This window comes from Ambystoma mexicanum, chromosome 10 (assembly GCF_040938575.1).
Source record: "Ambystoma mexicanum isolate Mex_15411 chromosome 10, UKY_AmexF1_1, whole genome shotgun sequence".
Taxonomy (NCBI): domain Eukaryota; kingdom Metazoa; phylum Chordata; class Amphibia; order Caudata; family Ambystomatidae; genus Ambystoma; species Ambystoma mexicanum.
The window spans coordinates 1,453,446,403-1,453,473,565 of record NC_090932.1 but is presented as its reverse complement, the minus strand read 5'-3'; the positions used below and the strand labels follow the sequence as shown (position 1 = coordinate 1,453,473,565).

Below are 27,163 nucleotides of genomic sequence, written 5' to 3'. Positions count from 1 at the left end.
TACATTGTCTTTTCAAAATCCCTACAATCAGATGAGCAATCTTAAGTGGCATGCAAGGCCCAACACACTGCATCAGTTTTATCTTTTAACCTTTGTGTTCACATGTATGGATCTAAAACCTAGAACCCAAAAACATGAAAAAGTCATGCCTACGTGAACCATCATCCACCACCATCTACAACCCAAAAAAGAATAAATTGCACACATGCAAGGAGGCCCTTGCAGTGAACAACTTAAGATGGCTAAACAAATATTTGCATAGGTTCTGTTCCCACCGGCCAAACTGTAGCGGAGTAGATCTCCAAATCTGGAAAGGCTGGAGTGAGATGAGTGTGAGTGAGTGAGCGAATGTGCGAGAGTATGGGCATGTGTGCACGCACATGCGTCTGTGCATGCTGCAACATGTTATGCAACTGTCTCTTTACAGACTTTTGTTCTCAAATGCATCTTTGCCAGAAATCGTACAGTGAAATTGTGCTTTTCAATGTACATCCTTCCCTTTTGATTTGATGGGGAATGGGTGGGGGGTAGAGGTGCCACCCACCATCCTATCCCCACAAAGACTTACAATTCCTCGTGTACAGTATATACACTTAACCCTGTTCGAACCTTCAGTTTTATTTCAATTCTTCCTTCCCATGTACAATTTTGTACCCAAATGCATTTTTCAGTTTTGCAAATTTTGTGTTTGTTTATTTACTCAAGAAAGAGCTTGCTAGAACAAGTGTTGCGACAGGTTAGAATGTTATGCTATGAAGATCTGTGTTTTCTTCCCAAATGTCTCTTTGCCTCAAACATTAACATTGAATTGTGCTTTTTAAACCCCTTCCTTTCGCTTTTATGGGGGTACTCACCCCACACTCACACACACTCCTGTTGGACTTGGACTTCCTTCCGCACTACACCTTTCCCTAACCCTGTTAAACCCTTGTATTTCTACTTCTTTTTAAACCTACATATTTCTATTGATTTTACACATTGATTAGAACAACAATGTCTCCAAATTAAGCCCACACTAATGTAAAAGTAAAATTAGCAATCAAAAACAAAAACACAACACACCTCCTCATCCACCTCCCTCCCCCAAACACAGTCGTGGCCCGCACCCAATGAGCATCTTCTCATAACATTGAAGTGGATCAATAAGACCACTCACCACTAAGGGTATCTGTCTGGATCAACCACTTCCAGAGTAGACACCTTTTAGGCTTCTAATGTAAAGTCTGCCAATGCAATCCCCAATGTACAAACCGTTAAATAGCCCTCCCAATGCCCATAGCCTGGCAGGATAGGATTTAGGGCAGTGCCACCATATTTGCATGCACAGGCCATCACCCCCACAACCCCACCAACATAGCCCTAAACCCATCTTAGAATAAAACGTAGCACTGTCCCGCATCAGGTGCCACCTAGATAGCAACGTAAACCCCTGCTCTGCATATTGGGCACACTCTGATGTCCAGCGAGGCCTCATCCGAAATGCTTCCTCCCAGATATCTCCACCAGGCCTCCATGTAGGAAGAGGGGTGTTTGATCAGACTGAGCAAGGAGATTTTCATTGCAGTTGGAAATTGTACCCTTCGATGTGAAGGATGTAACTATAGTTTTCTTTAGATGCAGTAAATGTGTGACAGGCAGCTGCTCCATTTGGCCCATATAGGACCCAATGCCCCAAGCAAATACATAAGGCAGTCTCTTTCAGTGACCCTCAACGAATCTCCATTTTCCCTCATGAAACAGGTGCACTGCAAACTCACAACATCCCTCCAAATCTTAAATGAGTTCACGACATTAGCCTGGCAGAAATCTGGATTCAAAAGGTATCGAGCAAGAAGGCCCGAGTATGTGGTCACATTTAATTCAGTTACAGTCCAGTCCTAGGTCACCAAACGGGCTCTGAGGGAGGAGAGTTCATACAACACACTCGGTCAAAACGTTTGTGGGTGTCATGTCATATCTGAATGGTCTCCTCCATCTCCCTCCCAGTCTATGAAGAGAAGGGATTGTTCAAGTTTTGCAGCGCCCACAATTGGGATGCCTGATATTTCAATATATTTCAGAATGATAGTCCCCCCTACATCTAGAACAGAATGGAGGAGACCCAGAGACTTTTTTTTATTAAAATGCTTTAGTTTTTTTTACAAAGAAACTTTTCATTTATACATATAAAAAAAACAAATATGCTTTCCTTCATTTGCAAAATACATTCCATTTAAATTTAAATGTTGTCTTCCCTTAATCTGTTAATCTTCATACTTCATTGCTGCAGTATACCTTCCTGCTATGAGATCAACCTGCCCTCTGTCTCTGAAATTTGTATGACGCTGGTCTAGTTCCAAAATTGAACGATGGTTGTTGTCAAACTCCTGTTGTTCCCCGACAGGATGAGGTTCCATCTATCACCGCTATTTAGCTCATCCCCCGTCGTAGAGATCATTTCTCGAAACCAATTTCTCTTGTCTGTTAGCGCAGGGCAGATCATTATGATATGATGTAGATTCTCCAACATCTGTTTGTTCTCACAAAATCTACAGAAGGCTGCTTCTTTCAAGATTAGTCTGTTTTTTGCCATGAGTTCTCGTGTGGATAATTGATTCAATCGTAATCTTAAAAATTGGTCCCTGATTTTCCTGTCTGGAAATGGTTTGAGATATGACGGCAGTTCATTCATTGCACGAATATCTATCTCGCAAGTCAAATTAATCTGATATTGAGATTTTCCTGCCATAGTGCGAATCCAATCATTTCGCTGTATGCTTTTTTTTGCATATTGCGGTCGCTTCATTAGCATCTCGTAAGATATGTTGTTAATGGGACTCAATGAGTTTTTCCATGTTGCTAGGACTGTATTAGCCACTGTGACGTTCCTTTCTTCAAAGACTCGATATGCTGGAATGTCTTCCTCATTAATCATATTTCTGTACAACTCAATTTTTTTCCACTCAACTATTGATCGCAGCGATTGCAAGGCGACCTTGTGTCTAATTCTTATGATTGGAAATGATTTTGGTAGAGCCATGATTTTTAGCCAGAAAAAACCCTCCAGCCGGTCCCAAATTGATTGATCAAGGTTTATCAATGACTCATTACCATAGGTTAAAATGGGAGTCACTTTTTGTCGATAGAAGATGACAATCGGTTTTAACGAATATTGACCAAATTTTCTGTGTAGGAATAAACCTTGAATTGCCAATGACAAAGTTTTAGCTCTTAAATGATTTATCCAGTGTATTTCTACTTTCGACTGGTTCACTATGAGGCCCAGATATTTTATTGATGACTCTGTGCTCAATTTTTTGTCATTCATATGGAATTGAAAATGTTTTATTTTTTTGACTTACTTATCGTTAGTTCCAAAATTTTTGTTTTCTCAACATTTATCTCTAGTTTGTTTTCCATCATGTATTTTTCAAGCTCCCCTAGGCTTCTTTGTAACCCTATCTCAGTTTTGTCCAGGATGACAATATCGACTGCATACATTAGGTGCTGAATCCGATGGTTGTTCAGTTCAGGTGGATTGGCCCTCAAAAAGTGAGGAGCATCAGGTAAGTCGGTGGTATAGAGCTTAAATAGTGTTGCAGCAAGCGGACAGCCTTGTTTAAGACCATTCTCAGCGTTGATTGGTGCCGATAAGTGGCCTTGTTGAGATAATCCAATTCTAAATGTTGTATTGTTATATAAAATTGTATAATTGGCTCTAGTACCATCGACGGGCAATTCCACTTTTTAAGTTTTTCCCATAGTGTTGTTCTATTCACCATATCGAAAGCCATGTGCAAATCAATGAATGCTGCATATGTGTTGTACTTGTTAGCCATTGCTTCATGTTTCAATAGATTCAAAATCATGAGGTTTACATGTGTTCCCGTGCCTTTTGCGAATCCCGTTTGTCTGATGTCAAATTTTTTACTTTCTTTAATCCATATATTAAGTTTAAGTGTTGCAAAGATTTTTCCAATCGGATCCAGAAGGGCGATCGGTCTGTAATACGATGGCAGTTTTCTATCCCCTGCTTTGTATATTGGTATCAAGATGGCTTTCGTCCAGGTAAGTGGAATTTGCTTCCAGGTTTCGACGGTGGTGAATAGATGTAAACAGAATCTGGGCCAATCCTCAGGATATTTCTTTATAATGAAATTGCTCAGGCCATCAGGGCCAGGCGCTCTTGATGTGTTTAGCTTTTTTATTATTGTGATGATGGATTCGAATGCCCAGGCATTTGTCCATGGGGACATTTCTCTCTGGTTCATACCAATTTGCTGTTTACTCGCAGACAGTTTGTAAATCGACTCATAGTGACTAATCCATACACCTTCAGAAATCCCTTGAATGATATTATGGTGGGTATCCATTTGCGGATTTGGGAGATTCCACAATCCTCTCGTATTATTCGTTTTCAATTGTGCTAGCATGGCTTCTGCATCGTGTTGAGCGAGCAAAGCTTTTGCGTTCTTTGTCCAATTCCTATAGCGTTGTTTAACTTTGCGGATGTCACTTTCTATATTCAAACATTTCATTTTTTTTCATTCCGAGATCTTTCTCTGCATTTCTTTTTTCTTTTCTCTGAGTTGGGGATTGTATGCGTGCGTATGTGTATTCCTATTGCGGTCTTGATTGTGTATCTTCCGTAGAAAAAGGAGTGAGTATCCACTCGTAATTTATTAGTTTTCCGTCAGTCTGTGTATTGGACAAGTATGTTATTATTTTTTCCATTTCATTATCATTGATGCGCAATCTAGCAACTGCCATGTTGGTTTCCATCTGAGGTAAGTTGATTTTGTCTCCTGCTCTGTGCGGCACTTTCCAGGGGATGCTGATAATGTGATGGTCACTATTAACAGAACTTGTATTCTCTTGCGCTTGTAATTTAGGAGCTAGATTAGACGAGATGTAAATGTAATCTAGAATTCCTGCTTATTTTCCATTCGTCCAAGTAATATATGTAGAACTGGCTTTCAACTTGTAAGAGCAGTTGAGCTGCCTCAAGGTGGTTTCCTTGGTCCAAATCCTTGCACTCGCTGATAATTGTGTTTTGTCCTTAAATCGACCCTGCTTGTCGAGTAGATGGATATTGAGATCTCCACATACTATTATTTCAATCTCCTTCAGTTCCAAAATAAGGTTATCTATCGCAGAGAACAGCATGTCAATAAATTCATCTGTTTCAATCGCCGCCTGGTTCCAATAAAGGTTAAATATCGCTAACCTCTGTGTGGTTCCTCGATGTACGCATCCATTTATCGTACTAGTGGATAGAATTTCTATAACGGTTTGTTGGATCCACAGTGAAATATTGATGCTATCCACCATACGTATATTTTCTTCGATTTTAATCAGGGTTAGGAGACCAGAAGACGGACGTCCCATTTTGCGGGATAGAGCCCAGAGACCTGCCTGCTGTTTCAGCCGTGTCCAGAGTGTTCTTGATCACATTCTGGCCTTCCTTCGGCTACAATAGAGAGAAGCTTGGACTTGACAGGTTCTGGGACCTCCTGGAGGCCTTCCTGAAGTAGGTTCCACTGAGCGTCAGCATAACTCGACCAGCAGCATAGTATTATTTGCTATACGCGTGGTATATGTGACAGCCGAGGTGACTTGTTTGCATAAGGCATACAGCCTCTTGAATTCCCTATCCGGAGGTGCCTCCCCCGTGGCAAGGGGTACTCCTGCCCTTTTCCGGGTGGTAGTCACTACCAGAGAATTGGGGGTGGCGTGTCGTTTAATGTATTGTGGGTCCGAAGCTGGCCGAAATAACTTTTCAACTCTTGGGTTCACTGCCCGGGTTTGAGCTGGTGATGCCAAGGAGGGTGCCAATCGTCTCTTGATGGAATTAAGGAGGGGAATGGCCTGGCTAGATGGAGGTTTCTCCTTAAGAATATCTTCTACAAAGTCCTGCTCAGGCACTGCCTCTGAAGTAGAGATTTGAAAATGTTCAGCTGCCTTCTTTAACATGGAGTTGAATGCCATCTGGTCATCTACAGGCGAGGCCTGGCGAGCCGGGGTGGACAGAGGGGAATCCAGGCACAATACATCTGTGTCCTGATCTTGATGGAGAAAGCACCCATAGGTCTGTTCCCTCTTGCTGGGTTTCTTCCCAATTGTCCGTGGCATCCGCCTGTTCCTCTTTGTAATTCTGTAGAAAGGAAGTTTCTTCCTCTTCATCGTAAATGTCCCTTTAAGTGTCCATCTGGACGATGTCGTCATGCTGGACGGGGACAGAAGACTGATCTTCTTGAAAATGTGAAGTAGATTGAAGGTTAGTCTCTTACCTTTTCGGGGAAGGATGTTCAGAAAAACTGAATTCTTTCCAAACGGTCCATGCACCCTTCAAATTTCTCCCTTGTGCATTTAGAGGACCCAGAAGGGCCTACGGGTGGAAAAACGTCGTCTTCCGCCCTACGGCGCCGAAATAGGTCTCTCAGGGTGTTGGAAAGAAGTTCTCGACTGTCCTCATAAGTATTGTGAGAATCGGGGGGACCATGGTGTATCCAAAGATTTGTCCGCGGCCTGCCCCATGCTTTTCAGCAGAAAAGGAATAAGTCCAACTGCCAAAGTAAGTCTCTCGATGCCGTCTTCGATAATCGCCAAATCGGCGTGAGATAGTGGTTCCGATGGTCTATCGGTAGGTTTGTTGCCTTCCGTGGCGTGAAAGCACCTGCCAGTCGGTTTTTCGACTTGAGGCCTAGTCGTGATCTTTGGGCCTTCCGCGGCCTTCGGGACAGTCGGATTTCCGCGCTTCGACATGTAAACCTTTAGGGGTAGCGCCCTTGTTTGTTTTGAATGCCCAGTCGCAAGACGCTGCTGCGGATGTGGTGAAGGCTTTGGATCTGTACGATCCAAGGAATCTGCCAAAATTTTCAACGCCCCAGCTGGCGTTTTCACCTTTTTCCACATGCCCGTCGAAATAGGTGTAGGGGTTGTGTGCTTAGTGGAATGCGCTTGTACGCCCAAGTCGCCGGGTGTTGTCCCTGAAGCGAGACCAGAGTCAGGCCTTAAATGGTCGGGGACGGGCGTGCGGACCTAGAAGTGTCCACCTCGAGGTCTATCACATCCGCAATGGATGTTTGGTCATTGGAGGTGCCCCTGTGTTAGGCAGAATCCTGTGCAGTGCCCTTAGGGACCACTACACACAATTAAGACTACAGGTGGTGATACAAGTTTTACCTTTGGTACAAGCCTGTACTAATAGGTCATAGTGGTAGCAATGGCGGAGCAGCCATGCCTATCTCAAGAGTATATGAGCAGTAGCAGAGATTACACAAAGGGACCACAATTACTGTGACTCAAGCAAACAGTGACTAAAGGTTTCAGGTAGAAAAATATAAGTATATTTATTTTTAAACCATTCGTTATAAACACAACACTTCTATTAAACTTCAATAAAACCACGCGTTAAATATACTACACCAATTCACTTAGTACAGTAAGTCTCATGGTAAGTACCCTGTGTTTGAATGAACTGTTGTTAGGCACAAAACACGTTACCGCGAATTCGGTTGCAATCACTTTTTGCCAGTTCGGTCTACTAAACAAACGCGTATCCGTGACATGAAATGCTACCGGGGCAAAAACTCGCTTAGCACCTGAGATACCGAGAGGGAGTTGGAGGCAAAAAATCACAGGCACTATTTTGGTTAGGCAGGCAGAATCAAGAAACACTCAGAGACAGGAGTTCAAAAGTCAAAGGGCCGGAGCCAGGGTCGAAAGACACCGGGGCCAGTTGCCGAAGATCACACGGTCTAACAGTTCACGATTCAACGGAGCCAAAAGTACTTCGATATTGTCAATGTTCGGAAGCAAAAGTTATAAGAAGGAGGGAAGACAAGGTCAAGCCGTGGAAATGAAGAAAAAGGGATTCACCCAGCTGGTGCCCTGGCAGTTGTTCTTGTTGGTTTCCCGCAGACCCACGCTTCCTGGAGCTTCGTCAAAAAGGACGTCTGAAGGGGGTCTGCACCAGACAGGGATGAGGCCGGCAGCAGTGACACGGAATAAAAGGTGTGCTCCTTAAAAACAGGAGAGGCTCTTCAGGTGGCTATCCGGACCACTACAGCAGTGTGCAGCAATTTCGACCATGTAAGAGGATCCTCTGGCTGAAGATGATGAGCTGGTTATCCCCACCATGCTCAAGGGAAGAAGACTCCGGACTGGATCTTCTCTCAGTCGTTGAAGGGCAGATAGCTCAGGACTGCAGCAGGGCTTCACCGGGACGGGGTAGTTGCATCAGCCGTCGTTCTCTCCGCTACTCTTCGTTCCTTGTAGTTCCAGTGGCGACTGACTTCTAGCCCAAGAGACCTGCCTTTTATGCGAAAAACCCCCATTCACACAGCCTGGCTGTCAATCACCCAGCAGGGGGGTTGTCCAGCCCAGACAACTGCCCTGGCTAATCATGACAGTGCGACTTGGGTTTCCTAGGATACCCTGTGCAGGGGGTGACTACATCCCTCCCTCACATTCAGCCCACCTAGACACCCAGGCGCCTTAGTTAATGGTAACTTTACCCTTTTCTGGGGGACAGTAGTCGCCTCATAAATGGAGTTGAGGGAAGTCTCAAAGACAACCCTGTGCCACGGCACTGAAGGTGCTGTGTGACACACACAAAGAAGGGAGCTACTGAAGTGGTGTACTTCAGAGTCCACAATCACAAAAACAGATGGAAACACATAGCAAAACACAGGTAAGAGTGGGGGGGAAAGCTCTCAAAAAATCCTCTCAAAAAGTCCAGTAAAGCTGCTGGGGGACTCACTAGGTGAGGGAAATTAGCCATAAATGAGAATTCTCCCTAACACCCTGTCACTCTCAGCGGGTGTGGCAGTGGGGGGGGTGAAGGGGATTCCACCCGCGACATACCATACGCGGCCCACCGCTTTACACAGTGCTCCTTAAGGGTCTTAGGCCGAAGGAGTTTACAGGCCGCACACTGCTTTTCGTTGTGATCTAAGGGGAGATAGGCGTTGCACGTCCTGTGTTCATCCTTCCAAGGATATCTGACCATACACTTAGGCCAGAACCTAAAAGGAGTCCTTTCCATAGCAAAAGGGGAAGATGACCAGACCTAAAGGGTAAAGAGGGGGAAAGACCTACCGAAAATATGGTCACCCCGACCCCACTCTCCCTACTGCAAAGGTTGGCCAGAGGGCTCGACCACGTGGAAGCTCCGGCTGCCGGATCTTAGGCGGTGAAATCCACTGTCATAGACAAATCCCCCCGCAGTCTTCGTCGAAGTTGTTCTTGTGACCGAAGTGACTTAACGAAGAATAACCGCCAAGTCAGTATAAGATAAACAAGGTCTCTTATGTAGGAACTCCGCTATAGGGCGACCAGTTATCTGGGTGGAAAAAAACAATCTGAGGGACCACGGCACGTGAGGGTTTTGGGTACACTACACGTCACGATAGGGATAGTGTTACAGACACGCCTATGCCCACATCCTCTTTCGGTTCCCGAAAGACAAGATGCAATACTCCGCAGTTACCACTGGATGTCGGACCATATGCACAGCATGTGATTCTAAGTAGATTAACAAGCATCAGAAACATTAAATCAGAATGATTAACACTATTCCCAAAATTTTTGGTTTAACCATTTTATTGTGAGCGCATTACCAGCAGCTTTAATAATGCATCATTTCCATTTAATGTATCAAGTTTAGGCAGGCTGGCAACATCCTGCACACCAACCACGTCATTGTACAAGCGTTCAGGGGTAGATCAGTGTTCCATTGGGTTTACCCTTTTATTTTCCAATTCCACCATTGTTTGCTCTGAATCAACCAATTGGGCCATACTGGTTCGTACCCATTTTCATTTAACAACCAACTTGTCAAGGTCCCAGTTTTCTTTGTCAATCTTTTTTTCCTACGATTTTCCCTCCATCTTACTTTTTTTAATGCTTCTCGAGAGCAGGCAATTTCGTATGGACCACGGCTTTCACCATACTGATTAAGTTTCCTTTCACTTGGGAATAGGCTAGATTCTTTTGCGAAGCTAACCTCCTCTGTTTGTGCGTCAGGTAAATTTCAGAAGAATCGGACTCCACGGAGACATTTTTATCAACCTGTATTTGATTAACCACCTTCACTTAAATTGGTAGGGCCCGTATTTCTCAATTTATCAGAGGGCACGGTCAGTGTTTTTATCCTCGCATTATCAGGCAAATTATCAGGCAATTATAAATAAAAAAAGGTAAAGCATGATCTTTAACATTCTCATGGATTTTTTCACATAATTTAATTAAAACCTTCATAAAGAATTGGATGGTTACCATAAAAGGCTGAATTTCAGCATAAGGCTCATTTCCTGCACACATGTTATCTAACACATCAATCGAGTCTGAGGAAAGAGGCTGACAATCTGAATAAGAACATTCGGAAATGGGGGCTCGCCCGTGGTCTAATTCTCTGCATCATTTGAAATAGTCACACTAGGCAGCACATGCACGCCGACAACAGCTTCAATACTCTGCTGCAGCAAGTAACACAATTCTAAGAATGCTGCCGCAAGTAACATAATTCTAAGAATGGTTATCAATATCAACAAAGTTGGATTGTTTGTGTAAGTCTTCCACAAATGATGGTGACGTTCCCACTACAGGGTCATCCATAGGCATTATTTTACAATCCCTTGCCGTAGAGGTAACATGGAGGAAAGCAGTGATCTTCCCCCTTTGAGCTAATCATCCTCTGCAAGGGTAGCAGCCTGAAAATCATGTTCCATTACTTTTTCATCAATGGTTTCACTAGGCAGCACCGTCGGTACAGACCCAGCTAATGTCTGCTTCACTGTGGGCTCAACTGTACACTAACTGCCACACTTCTTCGACGCATGCGCTGATGAGCTGCATTCCGTTTTTGTAGGCAACTGCTCAGGCAGTCAGGCGACACGGTCACCGAACACAGGATTAGGCAGAAATAATGCAGCGTTAGATGAAAGCTTCACTCCACATCGTGCGCCCTGAGGCCTGTGTGCGCGGTACAAAAATTTAAATAAATAAAATAAATAAATAAAAATCGTCAGCAGAGACTCAGACAATGTTTGCTTCACTGTATAGGTGGATTTAGAAGACAAACTGTTATATTGTATGCATATCCCGTAGACCAAGGCTGGTCATTGCAGGGTGAGAATTACAAGACCATAGTCCAAACATATATGATAAACAGCACAATGCATTGCAGGAGAAGGGCATTACATGAATTGAGGCGTTTGCATTACTTTAAGTTACACCCACATTTGGAATACATGATGAGTTAAATGGTACATTATAAGAACCTGGTGCATATGCAATACATAGTGGGTGTGTTAATGTTAATGGACATTTGTACCGCGCACTATCCGCCATCGGAGTGGTCCCCTGGCGGCTCTGAAAGAGGGGAAAGGAAGGGTGAGTTAGTGGGAAGAAGCTGGAAAAGTGCAAGAGAGCAGTGATGTGCTGTTGGCAGCCTCAGCCCGGTGGGTCAGTTGGCTGGGCCTGGGGTCTTTGCGGCCGGTAGTCGTCGTGTACTGTTGTGCGAGTCTATGTGTGTTTTTTGTTTTGTTATTGCAATGTAGTGAAGTTTGTGAGATTTTGGAGTCAAGGTACTTTGATCAATTATGGTCTAACAATTTTTACAGTGACATACAGTGACCAGATGTACGTTTGGAAATGTTCTTGCTGAAGATGAAGGTCATTTGAGAGATATGCTTTTTAATGTTGGCCAAGTGTGGCAAAAGTAAAGATAGAAGAGGAGGAGAGACCCCAGAGGCATACGTTTAACCAGTTATGCCAATTTTAGTGTCACAGGAAGCAACTGCAAACTGAAACATTGGTAGCAGCAAAACCATTTTATTTGTAAATGTAGGCCATCGGTTATTTATATGTCTTTTAAAAAATGTGCAAACAAAAGATGGTTTCTCTGTGTTAAAAAAAACCAGACCAGACCTTTGGACAACCTATATAAGTCACACTTTAGAACACTTCATTGCAGAACAGGCAGGACTTCTGTTTGCAAAATACTACGTGGTCCTCAATCTTCCACATGAAGTGTAGTTTGAGTCAGAAATATGTTACCTGAACTGCAGGTTAAGGTTGATTACTTTTTTCTGAATGGTTTTGCTCGTAACAGAATGACAGCTGGAAATGAATTGTGCCTGGGGTGTAGTGAACCACCTTCTCTCAAAATCATGGGTCCTGTAGGATATTGGGCCTGTGCATAATGTGGAACATGAAATATTATTTGCATCCTGGTAGTGAGAAGCGCATAATTCTTTCCTTACCTGTGAACTAAATTTTGTCAGCACCATGTACTGGTTTGGTGTGGGGTCTCTGATAATTTTCATGTGTTCGATGACTTCGTTAAATGGTGCCACAAACTTCATGAGGTCATGACTGGTCATTGTAGCTGGGACTGTGAGTATACACAGCATGGCACTGCGCCGAACATCATCCTTTAATGAGGTCATCTTGCTACAGAGACGAACAATGGTTAATTTGTCATAAAGTCGCTATTAGTTGATCAAAACACGACTAATCGACAAGTATAACACACCACATTAACTCTTTTTCCAATCTAATTGGGACACAAAACGAGACTAGGTAACAACGTTGTTCAAAATAAATGAATTCAGGCAGAACAACAAGAAGGGCGAAACAATTGAACATTTACAGAGCACTCAGAATGGGATTCTGAAGTGGGACTATTTCAAGCTGTTGGAAGTTGAATAAAATGTTTTTTTATTTGAACAAGAACAAGCTTTCTTTGCAAGAGTTAAGTTACACAAGGAAATTAAAGTTTACCTTAAAAGACAATTTCTTTTCAAGTAGCAAATATTGCAGCGCTCCTCTATGGCTAGCGGTGCTGTTAATGCCATTGTTCTAAATAGATTAGACGAGTCATGCAGATTGAGGCGATAAGACCCCTACATTTCTGAAATTCCATTTTAAGGAATATCAGCCTGTTTTTAGGGAGTAAAGCGGGCATTATGTGTGCCAGAGACATTTGTCAGGAATGGTATGTATTTAGTGCTCAAACAATAACTTCATACTATCTTCAGGCAGATGTTCAAATGCTTGCTGCATGACAATATCAGATAATTTACATAAATAGCCAAATGTGTATCAGTGACTTGAGCAAAGGGTCCCAAACAAATCATAAAGCCTAAAGGAAATGGTTTAGTACGAATAGCTTCCAAAAGGCAATCTGTTATGATTTTAGAACTATAGAGCACTCTGGAATCACGAGTACTAAAAATGAAGCATTGTCATTACCTGTAATTAGGAATAAACCATAAGTAGGCGCATGACGATACACCCCAATAGATACCCGCCTGCACATCTACTACCAGGCCAGCAACCCCAACAAGTGCTCCCAAAAAAGAAAAAAAAACAACCCACACAGCTCATGTATGCATGCATCTTAAGTCAGCAATCCAAATTGCATCGCTCAACCACATGCCAACACCTCACTGATCAGAATCCATGCCATGACACGAACCATCCAGGTCAAAGGCATGCATGATAAGTCCCAAAACAAGGCAACCCAAATAGTGCGGTTGTCTACATTGAACCCATCAATCCTTACTTTGTTTTGTAAAGGTGCATAATCCCATGGACAATTTCCACAGATGGGTTTCCACTGAAAAACGAGATCTGGTCAGGGAGCTGCTTCGATGGAGAATCTGGTGCAGCCCCCATCCGTCGGTCGCATTGATCACCATTCTTACTTTGCTCAGAACTGGATAATGTGTCTTGAATCTTTGAGGTTTTATTGTGATCTATCAAGGGAAATGGAAATGTGTGTTATTTTTAAATGGTTAGGACAGTCATGTGATTTAAAAAAGGAAAGGTGGATATTTTTTTACAAAATTAGTAATTTGACGGCAGGTAGCCACAAAGTTTTTATCATTTGCACTGTGGGGTGGAAAAGTAAAGAGTAAAAGGCGGCGTACAAATGTGTACACCGCATTTTGCCCTTCACATTTGAACTGCGTAGTAAAAAGTGAGTAAATGCTGCCTGCCGGCATACCAGGTAGGGTTTACTTTTGTTTGTCACACTTCGGGGGAAGAGTTTCATTTCAACTGGTAATACTGCTTACCCTGCTCCCAATTGAAATTAAACCCTCCTCGACAAGCGAGCATGTCAGGGAGGGTTTGAATGGTCATTGTACACGCTCCCTGCCATACATGTATGGCAGGGAGCATGTAAAACAGATTCCTTTGTGGTCTGCCCGCTTTATGCTTGCGCATCAAGCGAGCGGTCCCTAGCATTTGCGCCTTGTTTGTTTATGTAATACATTGACACCACATTGTCCGTTCTTATGCGGACCACCTTGTTGACGATGAGCAGTCTGAACGCCCTGATTGCTAGGAAGATCGCCAGAAGCTCCAAATGATTTATGTGCAGGAGCTTGTCCTTAGGCGACCAGAGGTCCGAAACTTGAAGAAGATCGAACGTCGCACCCCGCCCTAGAAGGGAGGAGTCCGTCGGGATCGTCACCATGGGGACCGGGTCCTGAAACTCCGCGCCCCCAGACAGATTGCTGAGAGATGACCACCAATCCAGGTCCACTCTCATGGAATCCGGAATCATTATCCGCATGGAATCCGGATCCACTGCCTGACGCCATGAACTCATAAGGGCCATCTGGGTCCGTCTCATCTTGAGACAAGCAAGAGGAAGAGCCAGCACGCACAAGGCCATGAGGCCCAGAAGCCTCTGGAACCACCAGCCTGGTTGGGTTTGGGCACTAAACAGCCGGGAGTAGAAGCCCTCCCCTCGCTCCCCAAGGGGTGGGGGGGGTTCCACAGCTCTGAGGTCGAGAAGTTTCTGAACTTCGGCCTTGAGGGAGGGTGAGCGCAACAGCTGAAAGAGGGTTGAGAGGTGGGTAGGGGGTAAAGGTAAGCGGAAGCCCGCTCGAGAGACTGACAAGACCCATCTGTCTTCTGTGATGGTCTGCCACGCCTCCCAATGAGACGCAATGCGTCCTCCCACTGGGGTCTCGTGCGAGCGCTGAAAACCCTCATTTGGCAGGTTTATCGGTGGCGGTGCCACCTGAACCTGATGAGGAGGCTGAGGAGCAGGAGAAAAACCGCGTGCGTTTTTGTCTACGGCGGTTATTCCCTGCAGGAGTATCCACTCTGCGAGATTTGCGGTCGAGGAAGCCCCTAAAACCAGAGGAGGGTCGACCTTGCGACAACGGTCTCTGGGATTTGAAAGGAGCTTTGACCAGAACAGACAATGATTTAGCCGTCTGAGTGCTATCCTTGGTCTTGGTGAGCTCTACATCAGTAGTAGAATGAAAAAGCTCCTTATCATCGAATGGAATGGCCAACACCTTGTCTTGCACTTTCTTAGAAGATTTTGTGGCATGCAGCCACGCCTGCCGTGAGGCATCAACCCCAAGCATCAGGCCCCGAGCAGAGGTGTCTATGTGGTGAGCCGCAGCCTCCAGGAGATCCTGGGCCAAGACCCTGGCATCGGAAAGGCCTCCTTTGAAGTCTTCCAGCTTCTCGACCGGGATGTGCTCCTCAAACTCCGACAGACCTTGCCACATCCGCATGTTAGCTCCCGCCAATATCAACTCAGCGTTGGCCTGTCTGAGCTGCAAGGCTGAGTTGGCAAAATTTTCCTCCCTAGGAGTCCAGGAGCTTATCCTCCTTTCCCAAGACCTGAGTAGCCGTCGTGGAAGAGGATGCTGCAGGTCTGGATTGCAACGTAGCCGCAGCCACCACTGTGGAGGAGGGAGGCAGACAAGACGACAGGGCTACCTCTTCCTAAGAATGCAGCCTGTACTCACGTCAATCTTTTTATTTACAAAAAGTCCCGAGTGTGGCTTTTCCCATACTCTTCGGACCTCGGCCAGAACGTCCTTCTGCAGGAACAGGCCGGTACGCTCCAAGGGAGACAGGGTGAACACCCCAGAAAGCACACCCTCCTGCGGAGCGGGTGCCTCGGGCACCGGAACATCTAAGAAACTCATCATGTCCAGTACCCGGTCATGAAAGGCTCTGATAGAGCGGGGAAGGTCCTCGTTGTCCTGATCGCCTTGAGGGTCATCTGACAGGTCAAGATCCTGCTGAGCCGTGTCAGGCACTGCCTTGTCCACTGGGGACAATGGAGGCACAGGCAGAAGAGCCGGGGGAGGCACCACAGGCAAGGGAGGCACCGGCGGAACCACCGGAGGAACGGGTGGAGCCGGAGGCGCAGGTGGACAGATCTCCTTGAAAAGCCCTTTGAAATATTTCCTCATGGGGTCAGTGCGCATAAGCACTTGAAAAGTACCTAAAAAAGCATCCTCAGGAGATTGCTTCGGAACCTGAGGAGGCCTCTCATGAGGTGGACAAATCCAGGGATGTAACGGGGAAGGGGGCCACACCGGCCCCTCCACCGACGTATCCACATAAATCAAAGGAGCCACCCTTGCGGGCAACCAAACATTGTGCTGAAGAGGCATCCGGGCGTTCCAATCATAAACCGGCCGGTAAGGATGCGCACAAGACACCTTAGGTTCACCCAAGGGACTGAGCCCTACACCAGAGGCCGATGGCGTAGTTGTAGGGGTAACACCTAAAATGGACGCCGTGGTCGTGGCGGGAAGTGGCGCCATTTTGTCCTCATCTGAGGGGAACTGCGGCACGTGAGGAAGTGAGGCAGGGGTCCCCGTCGATGGATCAGGGGTCTTAATCTTAGCCTTAACATAAGGAACCTCGGCCGAGCCGGTACTATGAGGCCTGGAATGTTTTTGTGACATACCAACCGCCAAATTAGCCTTCGAAGGAAGGACCTCGGCACTGCCGGTAATAAAAAAAAACTTTGCTTCTTTGCCCCCTCAACAGATCCGGTGTCACCACAAGAGCGGGAACAGTGAGCAACCACGTTCTCCGACAAAGACTTGTCCGGCCTCTCAGAACTGTTGGTAGCTTTAGCCTCTGAACGAGGGACCTCGGACCCAGGCCCGGTAACAGCCTTATCTGCACGGGCCTCGAACATCTGTTCGGTAACCACCAGCACAGCCAAGGCCTCGGGGCGCACTTCGGTCTTGTTTTTGCAGGAAGCCGACAGAGAGGCCTAAGAGCGAGCTCCGGTACCCCACGATTCAGTAGAACTGGGTCTACAAACAGCCCCCACAGGAGGGGCCTCGGAGCGTACTCTGGTGTTCACAGGCCCCTTACGGAGACCCTCGGAAAAAACTCAGGTAGAATTATTAGGCCCAACGGGCACCTCAGGGCGAACCCCGGTGACAGAGCGATCAACACCCCTCCCGGACCGAGAGGAACCCGGAAAGGTATCCCCTGGCCAAGGTGCTCTGAAAAGTAAAGAACTTACCGGGCGTTTCTTCTTCTCGTCAATGAACGCCTGAAAATGCAAAGGAGGAATTCGTCGGAACACCTCCCACCGCTCCAACCGACATTGAAGTGCCCGGACCGAGGGAGTCACAGTAAAAACAGGAGTCCCAACCGTGTTCCGGACCCAAACACTCTAAACAAAGAGGATGGGGATCCACCCTCGCGAAGCGACGGTGACACGATGAACAATCTAGAAAGTCTCATTTGAAAGACATAGACAGACTAGTAAACGAACGCTAGCGAGAGCAAGAGAGGAAAAAAGGGAAGAAAATCTTCCGAGGATGCAAGTGCGTCCGGCCCGATCGAGCGGAGAAAAGGACTGATGGGCAATGCGCGGGGTGGAGCCAAGGTGGGCGGGGTTACGGCCACGTGCCGGGCCCCGCGCAGGAAAGAGAGGTGGGGGGGGATATATTTTTGAAAAAAAATTGGATGCTTTTTTACAAAGTGCTCCGGTCCCATCCCACAGGACGGCAAGTATGGAGGAAAGGGGACGAGACGTAGGAGTAATTAAGTTCCACACCTTTTATAGAAACCACGGTTTGGGAGGGACAAACCCCTATTGTATGTACAGGGACACTGGGGTCCACCTAAAAGTCAAAAGTAAGAATGACATTTTTAAAAAATAGCAAGAGGAATTTACTTAAACAGATGCAAGTGCCTATTTATTGGGCCACCAACATTTCAAGATTGCCTACTTTAACAGTATTGGTTGGAGAGGGAGGAGATAGAGTCTAGCATGTGTTTAAACCAACTCCTACAAAGCAGGTATTTAACCCACCACAGCACCAGTATTTAACCCACCACCACAGCACCTTTGCCTTGGGGATACTACCTTGTCAATATCCTCACCTTCTGGTTGTGGAGTGCCCTTCTGGGCCAATTAGTGATACCTTTTAACATACCTACCAGCAAGATCTTGTCTCCACCACCATACCCCACCACCTTGCTTAGGGTATTTGTCAAGGTGTGTTATTTTAAAGTGAGACCAAGGAACCTCTCAAAGTCTGCTTTACAACCCTTACCAGGCTGTCAGCTCTCTTTTCTGGATCTGAGACTGCCCCCAACAGGGTTTCAGCTGTCGCTCTTTTGGGACTAGTCTCCCAAAGGTCTGCACTGTAACCATCAGCAAGCTTTCTTCTCTCTCACACCCAATCTCATCCCATCCCATCCCATCCATCTGCAGCCCAAACCCTCGCCCCATCTTGGACCCAAAAAAAGCCTGGTTTCCAACTCGCTCACTCCCTTACCCTTCTCCCTCTCCCAGTTAATTTCTGTCCATGTGCCATGTGCTCGCTGTCCGTCCCTCTTCCCCATCTCCATAATCGCCTGGTGTCTGAGATATAGCTCTCAGAAAGTTTTACCTCCTCCTGCCTTCAGGTCATTAACCGGCTCTGCACTTCTGATGGTGTGTCTTCATAGTACTCTTGCTTGACTTGATAAACTAATAAGGTCTACGATTGGTGCCCCCCTTCTCTTCTTGGCTTGTAATCGGTTCAGCTTTGTGCCCCTACTAGCCGTTCCAAGGTGTCTACCCCATTATATTTACCCAAGCTGTTTGTACACATTTTATAAAAGGGTTCAGTGTTAAGACTTTGCAAGCTGGCCGAGGGCTTAAAGTCACAGTCTGCCAACACAAGAAAGTGCCCGGCCTGCCTCGTAATCAGCACAGGTTCCAGGTGTCTGACCTGACCAGTTTTGCAGTAGAGTTTTAACAAGGTCTTTGTGATCCAAAAGCCATTTCTCCAGCACCAGCAAGTATTGAGGATGGAACTGGGTGAACTTATATGAAAACTAGCTGCTTCAAATCACTTTTCCAGTTGTGTGCAGGAAAAGATATTGGAGCACCGAAACAGCGGCGCTCGCTCAAGAGTTTGCATGCGAGGTTCCCTGGATCACTAGGATAGTTGTATCCCTCAGCTTCTGACTCCAAGAAGGTCGGCAGTGGTGAGCCCTGAAAACACTTAAGAGGCGTGCTCTACTGTAACCCGCTATGCCACCTCACAGGTGTGCTAGACAGGGGCCACACCATGGAAACTGTGGAGGGTTTCTGGGCAATCAGTGTACCACCACCGGGAAGCTCTTCCTGCAGCTCGGGGCATCCCCGAGAGCCTCTTGAGAATCTATTGGATGCAGCCATGAAATGCAATTGCCACAACCCTTTGTGGAATCTAATGCCGACCTGCTACATCTACAGGCTTGAAAAGGCTGGAATGGGAATGGTTCTTTTCATGATATCTTGCAAACAAATCAGCACCATAGTAACTTGCAGATATTTCCTCAGGATTCCATATATTTACCTGGACTGGAGTGTATGGTCTCAATGATCACATCGGTCATCTCCCTCCGGCCAAGGTGTTGATGCAAAAGTGCGTCCTTTTCTGCAGGTGCCTTCCCAGCCAAAGCAGATGTTGCGGAACATAGTGTTTTTTCTTCGATTTCTTCATCAGACATTTCAGAGGCTAGGGAGAAACATGCATTATTTGTGAAGCTCTATCAAACTGAAGGCACAAACCGCACACTGTCCTCCCAAGGACACATGAATAGCTCCATTACAGTATTCCAGTACCAACATTTTATAAGTAAACCCTGGAAAGCTTCCTTTTTCAACACAACGCGCATCATTCGTTTTTAAAGTAAGTTTGTTTTTTTAACACTTTGTAACAATGCATTTAACTTTCCCAACTATATCCTAAATGGCATCATTTACTATACAGGAACCCAAAACTGCCCGAAGCTATTAATCACAAACCCAACTTTTAAGCTAAAATGGCAGAACTTTCACGCAGTCTTCTTTAAGGACAATGAAGATGGAATTTGCTGGCTACAACATGACCACTATTCAAGGTTTCTTCTCCCAATATGTTCAACAGGGATTTGTAATTGGGCTTCTCCGCTGTGAGAAACCTGAAGGTGTCTCATCCGCTAGTCCCCGAGGATCTGTCATTCAGGTGGCCAGGACATGGCCATCGCTATTGGATCCAGTTCCTTGGGGTGGACAAGTTATGTTATGTTATGTTACTTTGCATTTATATAGCGCCTTATATACCATTGGTATGGTCTGAAGGCGCTGGTAGATTGAACGCCCTCGGGAACCGAAGTTCAGGTCAGTTGAGAGAGTAAAGAGTCAAAAGGGGCGTGTGAGCACCGGATATGGGTGCAGCTGGTGTGATATTCATGTAATGGCTGCTTCTTAGTGGTAGGTGTGGTGGTTGAGAGATCAAGAGTATGTGTTCTTTCTGGCAGGATTTATCCAGACCGATTGTGGCTGTGTTAGGCCTGAGGAGAACGCCTGCAGTGTTTAGTTCGAGTGATGGGCCGTATGAGGCAGATGTTGGTATGAGAACAGTTATACCGAATGGTGTCATAATATCTCTGTGTTCTAGTTGACTGGTGGTGTAAAGAAGAGTAAGCGTGGTGATGTGATATGGTGGGTTACATGCTCTTCAGACGTTCTATGCATCCCAAACCTTTCCATGAAAGTTGCACAATTCTATGCACTCTAGTCCGCTCCATGCACTGCAGTCTGCTCCACGCCCTCCAGTCTGCTCAATGCATTCTGATCCGTCCAGAGTATTTCTAAGTTGTTTTATGCACTTGATCTACGTATTTCATCCGTTCCACGTACTTAATCGGATCCATCCACCTATTTCACCCCTTTCATCCACATATTTCATCCGTTTCATCCACATACGTCACTCGTTCCATTCACATATGTCACCGGTTCTTATCCACATACATCGCACATCCCAACAACATACGTCACCTGTTCTATCCGCATACATCACTTGTTCTATCTACATACGTCACCTATTGCATCCACAGACTCCACCCGTTCCGTCCGCTCAAGGCGCTCAATGGTTAAACGTAGTAATCCGCTCTACGCACTCATCCGCTCTACGTACTCATCCGCTTTAGGCACTCGTCCGTTCTAAGCACTCATCCGCTCTGCAAGCTCTACGCACTCATCTGCTTTATGTCCTCTTGCGCTCTACGCACTCACTCGCTCTACACACTCATGCACGCTCATGTACCCCTCCTCTCGCACGCAGGCACCCTCCGTTCTCACGCACTCATTCGCTCTTACACACTGATCTGCTCCATTCACTAGTCCGTTCTACGCATTCATCCACTACACATTACATCGTTTTTACACACTCCTCCGTTCTACACACTCTTCTGCTCTGCGGCCTCTTCTGTGCACTCTTCTGCTCTGCACACTCTCCCGCTCTGCGCACCTATCACGTTCTAAACACTCATCCGCTCTATACACTCATCTGCATTCTACACACTCCTTCGCACGTACGCAATCATCCGCCCTACACACTCGACTGCACTACACTCGTTCCCTCTGCACTCGTCCGCTCTACGCACTCGTCCCCACTGCACATTCGTCTGCTCTATGCACGCCAGCGTTCTACACACTCCTCAACACTTACGCACTCATCCGCTCTATGCATTCGTCCGTTCTACCCCCATCTGGTCAACACATTCATCCACACAACATACTCATACGTTCTATACACTCATCCGGGCACGACATCCATCTGCTCAACGCATTCATCCGTTCTCATCTCTTCCGTTGCACTCATCCCTTCCGTTGCACTCATTAGTCTTTTGTATTCATATTTCTATCCTCTTCTCTTTATTCATTTTGTTCATTTGTCCATTGCATTCATTACATCCATTTAAAGTCTCATTACTGTTTTTTGTACGATTTATTCTTTTTATCCGCTTCACTGCTTTGATCTACTTCAGTAGTTTTATTCCGTTTGTCATTTTAGTTTACATTAGCAGGTTATTAGTTGTCGCTTTCTCGCCTGGATCTTGATGTTGTATTGTTATCTGTCTTATTGTTATTCAAGATCTAGTAGTTTGTTGGGATGGTGTCATTGAGGTGCTGTTATTCATACTAGGTTTGGGTTAGTTTGCGTACGGGTTGCTTTTTGGGGGAAGAGCCAAGTTTTCAGTAGTTTGCGGAAAGACATTAGATCTTCAGTTAAGCGGATGTGGGGTGGGAGTGCGTTCCACAGCGTGGGGGCCAAGGCTGAGAATGATGATCAGCCTAACCTGACTGAGTTTGTTTTAGGTATGACTAGGAGGCCGGCTGAGCTTGATCTTAAGAGTACGTGAAGGGTGATAGGGTTTTAGCTTATCTTGAAGATATTGAGGTCCAGTTCTATGCACTGCTCGATGAGAAATGCATAAGGTTTTGAAAGTTACCCTTCGGGTAACTGGAAGCCAGTGCAGAGTTTTAAGGGCTGCAGATGTGGTCGCTCGGGCCGAGCGCTAGAAGTAGTTTGGCAGCAGCATTTTGTGCTCTTTGAAGTTTATTCAGTTGGTAAGTGTGGATTCCAAGGTAGAGAGGGTTAGCGTAGTCCAGTCTTGATATAACAACTGATTGGACCGCAGAGAGTCTGTTGGGGAAGGAGAGATATGGAGAGATGCGCCGAAGAGTTTTAAGGTGGTAGTTGCAGGACTTTGAGACGTTGACTTGACGCGAGAGAGTTAGGTCAGAGTCAAGGGTGCATCCAAGGTTTTTTACTGAGTTAGAGGGAGTCGGTGAGTTGCCCATGGGCAGGTGGCCAGGGTAGTGGGTGTGGAAGAAGTTCAGAGTTGCCACATACCATGATTTCAGTTTTGGAGGGGTTTAACAAGAGGTGGCTTTGGGTCATCCAGAGCTCTATGTCGAGGAGGCAGGAGGCGAGGTCAGGTCGGTGGTTGGGTTTTGAGTTCAAGAGTTTTAGAATTAGTTGAGTGTCATCGGCATAGTTGTACCACAGGATGTTGTATGAGCGAATTATTGGTGGGAGGGTGTTCAAGTAGAGATTGAACAGGAGGGCAGATAGGCATGGTCCTTGTGGAACTCCCGTGTCGACTGGTCGGGCTTGGGAGGAATAGGTGGAGAGTATAGTTATTTAGTACCTATCTTTGAGGAATGAGGCTGTCCATTTGAGAGCGGTTCCACGAATTCCTAGGGAGTGGAGGCGGTCAAGGAGGATTGAGTGATTGATCGTGTCGAAGGCGGCGAATAGGTCGAGAAGGATTAATGCGACGCATCCCGCGGAGTCTGCCGTGATTTTAAGGTCATCCCAGCTTGAGGTTAGGGTGGTTTCAGTTCCGTGCTGGGCTCCTAAACCTGATTGTGCGGGGTCAAGGAGATGGTTGGCTTCGACAAAGGCATTTAGTTGGGTGTAGGCGGTTCGGTCAAAGAGTTTGGCAAGGAACCTGATGTTTGAAATGGGGCGGTAGTTTTTGGGCGCGAGAGAAGGTTTTTTTTATTAGAGGTTTGACATGAACCGTTTTGAATGCATCGGGAAAAATACCCGAGGAAAGGGAGTCATTTATGATGGATCTTGCGTGTTCTCCTGCGCAGGAAGAGGTGAATATTTATTTGAGGGTTGAAGCCGGACAGGGGTCTAGCTGAGAGAAGTTGTGAAATTGGTCGGGTGATATTGGACTAAAGGAGTCGAACGTTGGTTGCGCAGTGGTCGCAGGTGGTGGGTTGGCCGGTATGGGGGGGAGGGTTGCCTGGTGGATGTAGGAGGGCCAGTTTGGTGGTTAGTGCATTTGTTCTTTCGAGAGCCGTGGCGTAAAAGTGGAGAGAGTGTGAGTCGCACAGTGATTGTGAGGGGGTCGGGACGGTGGTAGTGCATGCCAGTTTCGTGAATTCATTGATGAATTTGTGAAGTTCTTTGCTGGGGTTTTTGCAATTTAGGATTCTGGACTTGTAGTGGGCTTTTTTTGCTTTCCGGATTTTGGCCTTGGACTGATGAAGGTGTCAGGCCAAGGTGGCTCTGCTCTCTTGAGTTTTGTCTTTCGGCCACTTGCGTTCTAGGTATTTATATAGTTCTTTAGTGGTCTTCAAATCAGGTGTGAACCATCTAGGGAAGAGGCCACGTCGTGCTGCTGGTTTGCAAGAGGGTGTGAGCCACATTACTGAGGTGTTGAGCCATGAGTCGAAGGCATCAGGGGTTAGTTGTTTATTGAGTTGGCAGATAGGTGGAGGAGACTGGAGGAGTGCGTCGGCTAGGTCAGGAACGATTTTTAGTTTTTTTCCAGCATTTGCGTAGGTTCAGGTTCGAGTACGGGAAGCGGGTCAGGTGAGCGAATGGCGAAAGAAACGAAGTGGTCGGACCATATGATAGGGGTAGGGGGGAGGGGTTTAGATGCATCAGGTTGTGGGAGCTAAAAATGGCATCAAGAGTGTGTCCTTTATAGTGAATAGGGCCGTTTATGTGGGGTTGGAGGTTAATTGCGTCTAGACCGTCAACCAGAGAGTGAGTCATAGGGTTGGTGGGAATGTCAAGCCATATGTTGAAGTCTCCAAGAAGGTTGAGGTTGGAGTGGTTTAGTTGAAGGGTGGCAATAGAGTCGCAGAGGTTGTTAGAGAATTGTCTATCGTAGCCAGGGGGTCTGTAGATTATTAGAAAACTGTGTGAAATTAACGGGGAGAGGGGTAGTTTAACGAGGAGTGATTCGCAGGACGGAATGGAAGGTTGGTTGTCTATGATTGAGGCGTGGATGTGAGACTTGAAGACGAATGCTATTCCCCCTCCTCTAGAGGGTTGGTTCATGGGTAGTCAGGGGGGAAGGCTTCATTGGCGATTGGGGCGAAGTCGTCAGAGAGCCAAGTCTCGGTGATGAAAACCAGGTCTGGTTTGTCAGAGGCGAGGAGGTCAAAGATGCTGTGTCTGTTTTTGTTAGGCAGAAACCTGTGCAGGTCCCTTAGGGACCACTGCAAAAGATTTAAGACTACAGGTGTTTGGCAGTAAACCCACTTGGTAGCAGTCTGTACCACACAGATTCACTTGGTAGCTGTGGCTGAGCATTCAGACTTCCCTCAAGAAGAGTTAGGCAGTATATAGCACAAGCAAACACTGACCAGAGCTTTGGTGTAAAAGTATATAATTATTTAAAGACACACTTGTAAATTACACTAGCACAAAGAGGTAAGTAAATTCAGCACACAGTCACTATTATATATATACAACCCTAATTACTTATTAGACAACACTTATTTTCAGATAGAGGTGAGTTATTAAAAAGGGAGGGAAAAAGGCAGAGTTATGGAAGCACACAAATTTCAATACTTTTCAAAGAACCACAGTAAGGCAGGATAGGCAGAGTTCTACTGGAGAGCAAGGAAGTCAATTGCAAGGCCCACTCTTGGAGAGAGCAAGCAGAAAGGGTCGAGGTTCACACAGTGGGGTTATGCCCAAAGAGTCTTGTAGATAGTTCGCACACAAAGAATGAAATTAAAGTCAGGAAAAGTTAGCTAGGTTGTCCCAGGCCAGCCCAGGTTAGAAAGTCGAGGCTTTAATGTCACCCCGAGCGATATGTCGCAAGGGAAGCCAGGCGGGACACAGTACCTTAAGTGGGAAGGACGCTCCAGCGGGGGCAGTTGTTCCTGGCGGCGGGTGCAAGTCGGTGTTTCGTCCAGAGGAAGAGGAGGTCTCGACGTGGAGGAAAGATGAAGGTCGTTGCACTGCCAGGGAAGAAACCAGCCGCGGAGTTCTTTGGTTAAAAGGTACTACCCCTTCTATTCGCGGTAGTGGTAAACCGTGGTATTCCGGTTGCCGGGGTGCTTGGCACGGGCAAGGCGGCCACGAGATGCTCCAGGAAGGTGAAAAGAAGGCAAAATTGGTTATCCCCACCAGTCAAAGGAAGAAGACTCTCCGGACTGGAGATCTCCTCTGTCGTCGGGAAAAGTGGCGAGACTGTTCAGCAGGGCTCCACCGGTGGTGTCGACGTTGCAGGTCGGCTCAGCTTCTCCCTCCTCGGATTCTTAGGTCCTGTGGCGACTTCTGAAGTTCCAGTCCCCAAAGCCTTGGAGCAAACCCCCATTCATTCAGCCTAGCTGTCAATCAAACATGCTAAGTGGTGAACCGGGCCACTCACACAAGAGTGCAACTTGAGTTGCCAAGGCAACTCAGTCCAGGGTGCCTAAACCCCCTCCCACAACCCCTGTGGTACCCAGACAGAGTGGCACCACTTTTGGAGGCTTCTGTGGAGAAGCACGCCAAAAAGTGGAACAAAGGGCTCGACTTGGGTTGGAGTCACAGAAGAGAACACAAACGCCATTTTAGAATAGAGTTCTGGCAAAAAATACCAACCGGTGAATTAATATTAAATAAATAAACCGGCGGTATGTTCGAGGCTATAGGAATTGAATAATTAAAGTCGGTAGCCTCGAACAATGGGAAAATCCCATAGAGATATATTCACGGTCGAATATAAAAAGTAGTATCCACTGCCACCAGCCAAAACTCGATCAGGGGGGACGGAGACGTGCCCCCTCGAACAACAGACCCCAGGGCAATCGAATTGCCCCGACCAGTATGTCCACAATATGATGGTTTGTACTGGTTTCTGTTCATAATTTGGGACTAGTAAAGCCAATAGTGACTTTACATGCCCTGGGAGACAGTAGTCAGTCCCAGGGTATGGAGTCTATGTTTGGGGGTCGCTACGACACCCCTGGGTTACGGCACGGAGGGTGCTGTGTAACCCACATCAACAAAACACATGAAACCCTATGGAGTAAAAGACCCCATAGTCCATAAAACACATGGAAAGACAAAGGAACACCTCAAATCATGTCTAAGAGTGGGAGTTAAGAGTCTCACTCTTAGCAGGAGAAAATAAATAAACCCCAAAAATCCAGCAAAGCTGCTGGGGGACTCACTAGGTTTGGGAAATTAGCCTTTACAGAGAATTCTCCCTAACACGGGACACTTGTGAATTCAACTAGGGCACGTTATCAGGCGCACTTGTAGATTTGTGCAAGGTGCGCCGTTAGGTCTACTTCAAGTTTAGCTTTGCGCAGAGAGGGTATTAGGGACACTTC

General features: G+C 46.3%; 1 protein-coding gene across 1 annotated transcript in view; it reads right to left on the bottom strand.

Annotated features, from left to right (window-relative positions):
- BRAP (BRCA1 associated protein) overlaps positions 1-27,163 on the bottom strand; it is a 525,360-nt gene that overhangs the window by 385,335 nt on the left and 112,862 nt on the right. Inside the window, exons 2-4 of the mRNA XM_069619516.1 lie at positions 19,614-19,775; positions 13,553-13,745; positions 12,249-12,438 (exon numbers count right to left, since the gene is read on the bottom strand). Of these exons, the coding sequence (XP_069475617.1) occupies positions 12,249-12,438; positions 13,553-13,745; positions 19,614-19,775 (545 nt within the window). The remainder of the gene's footprint in view (positions 1-12,248; positions 12,439-13,552; positions 13,746-19,613; positions 19,776-27,163) is intronic.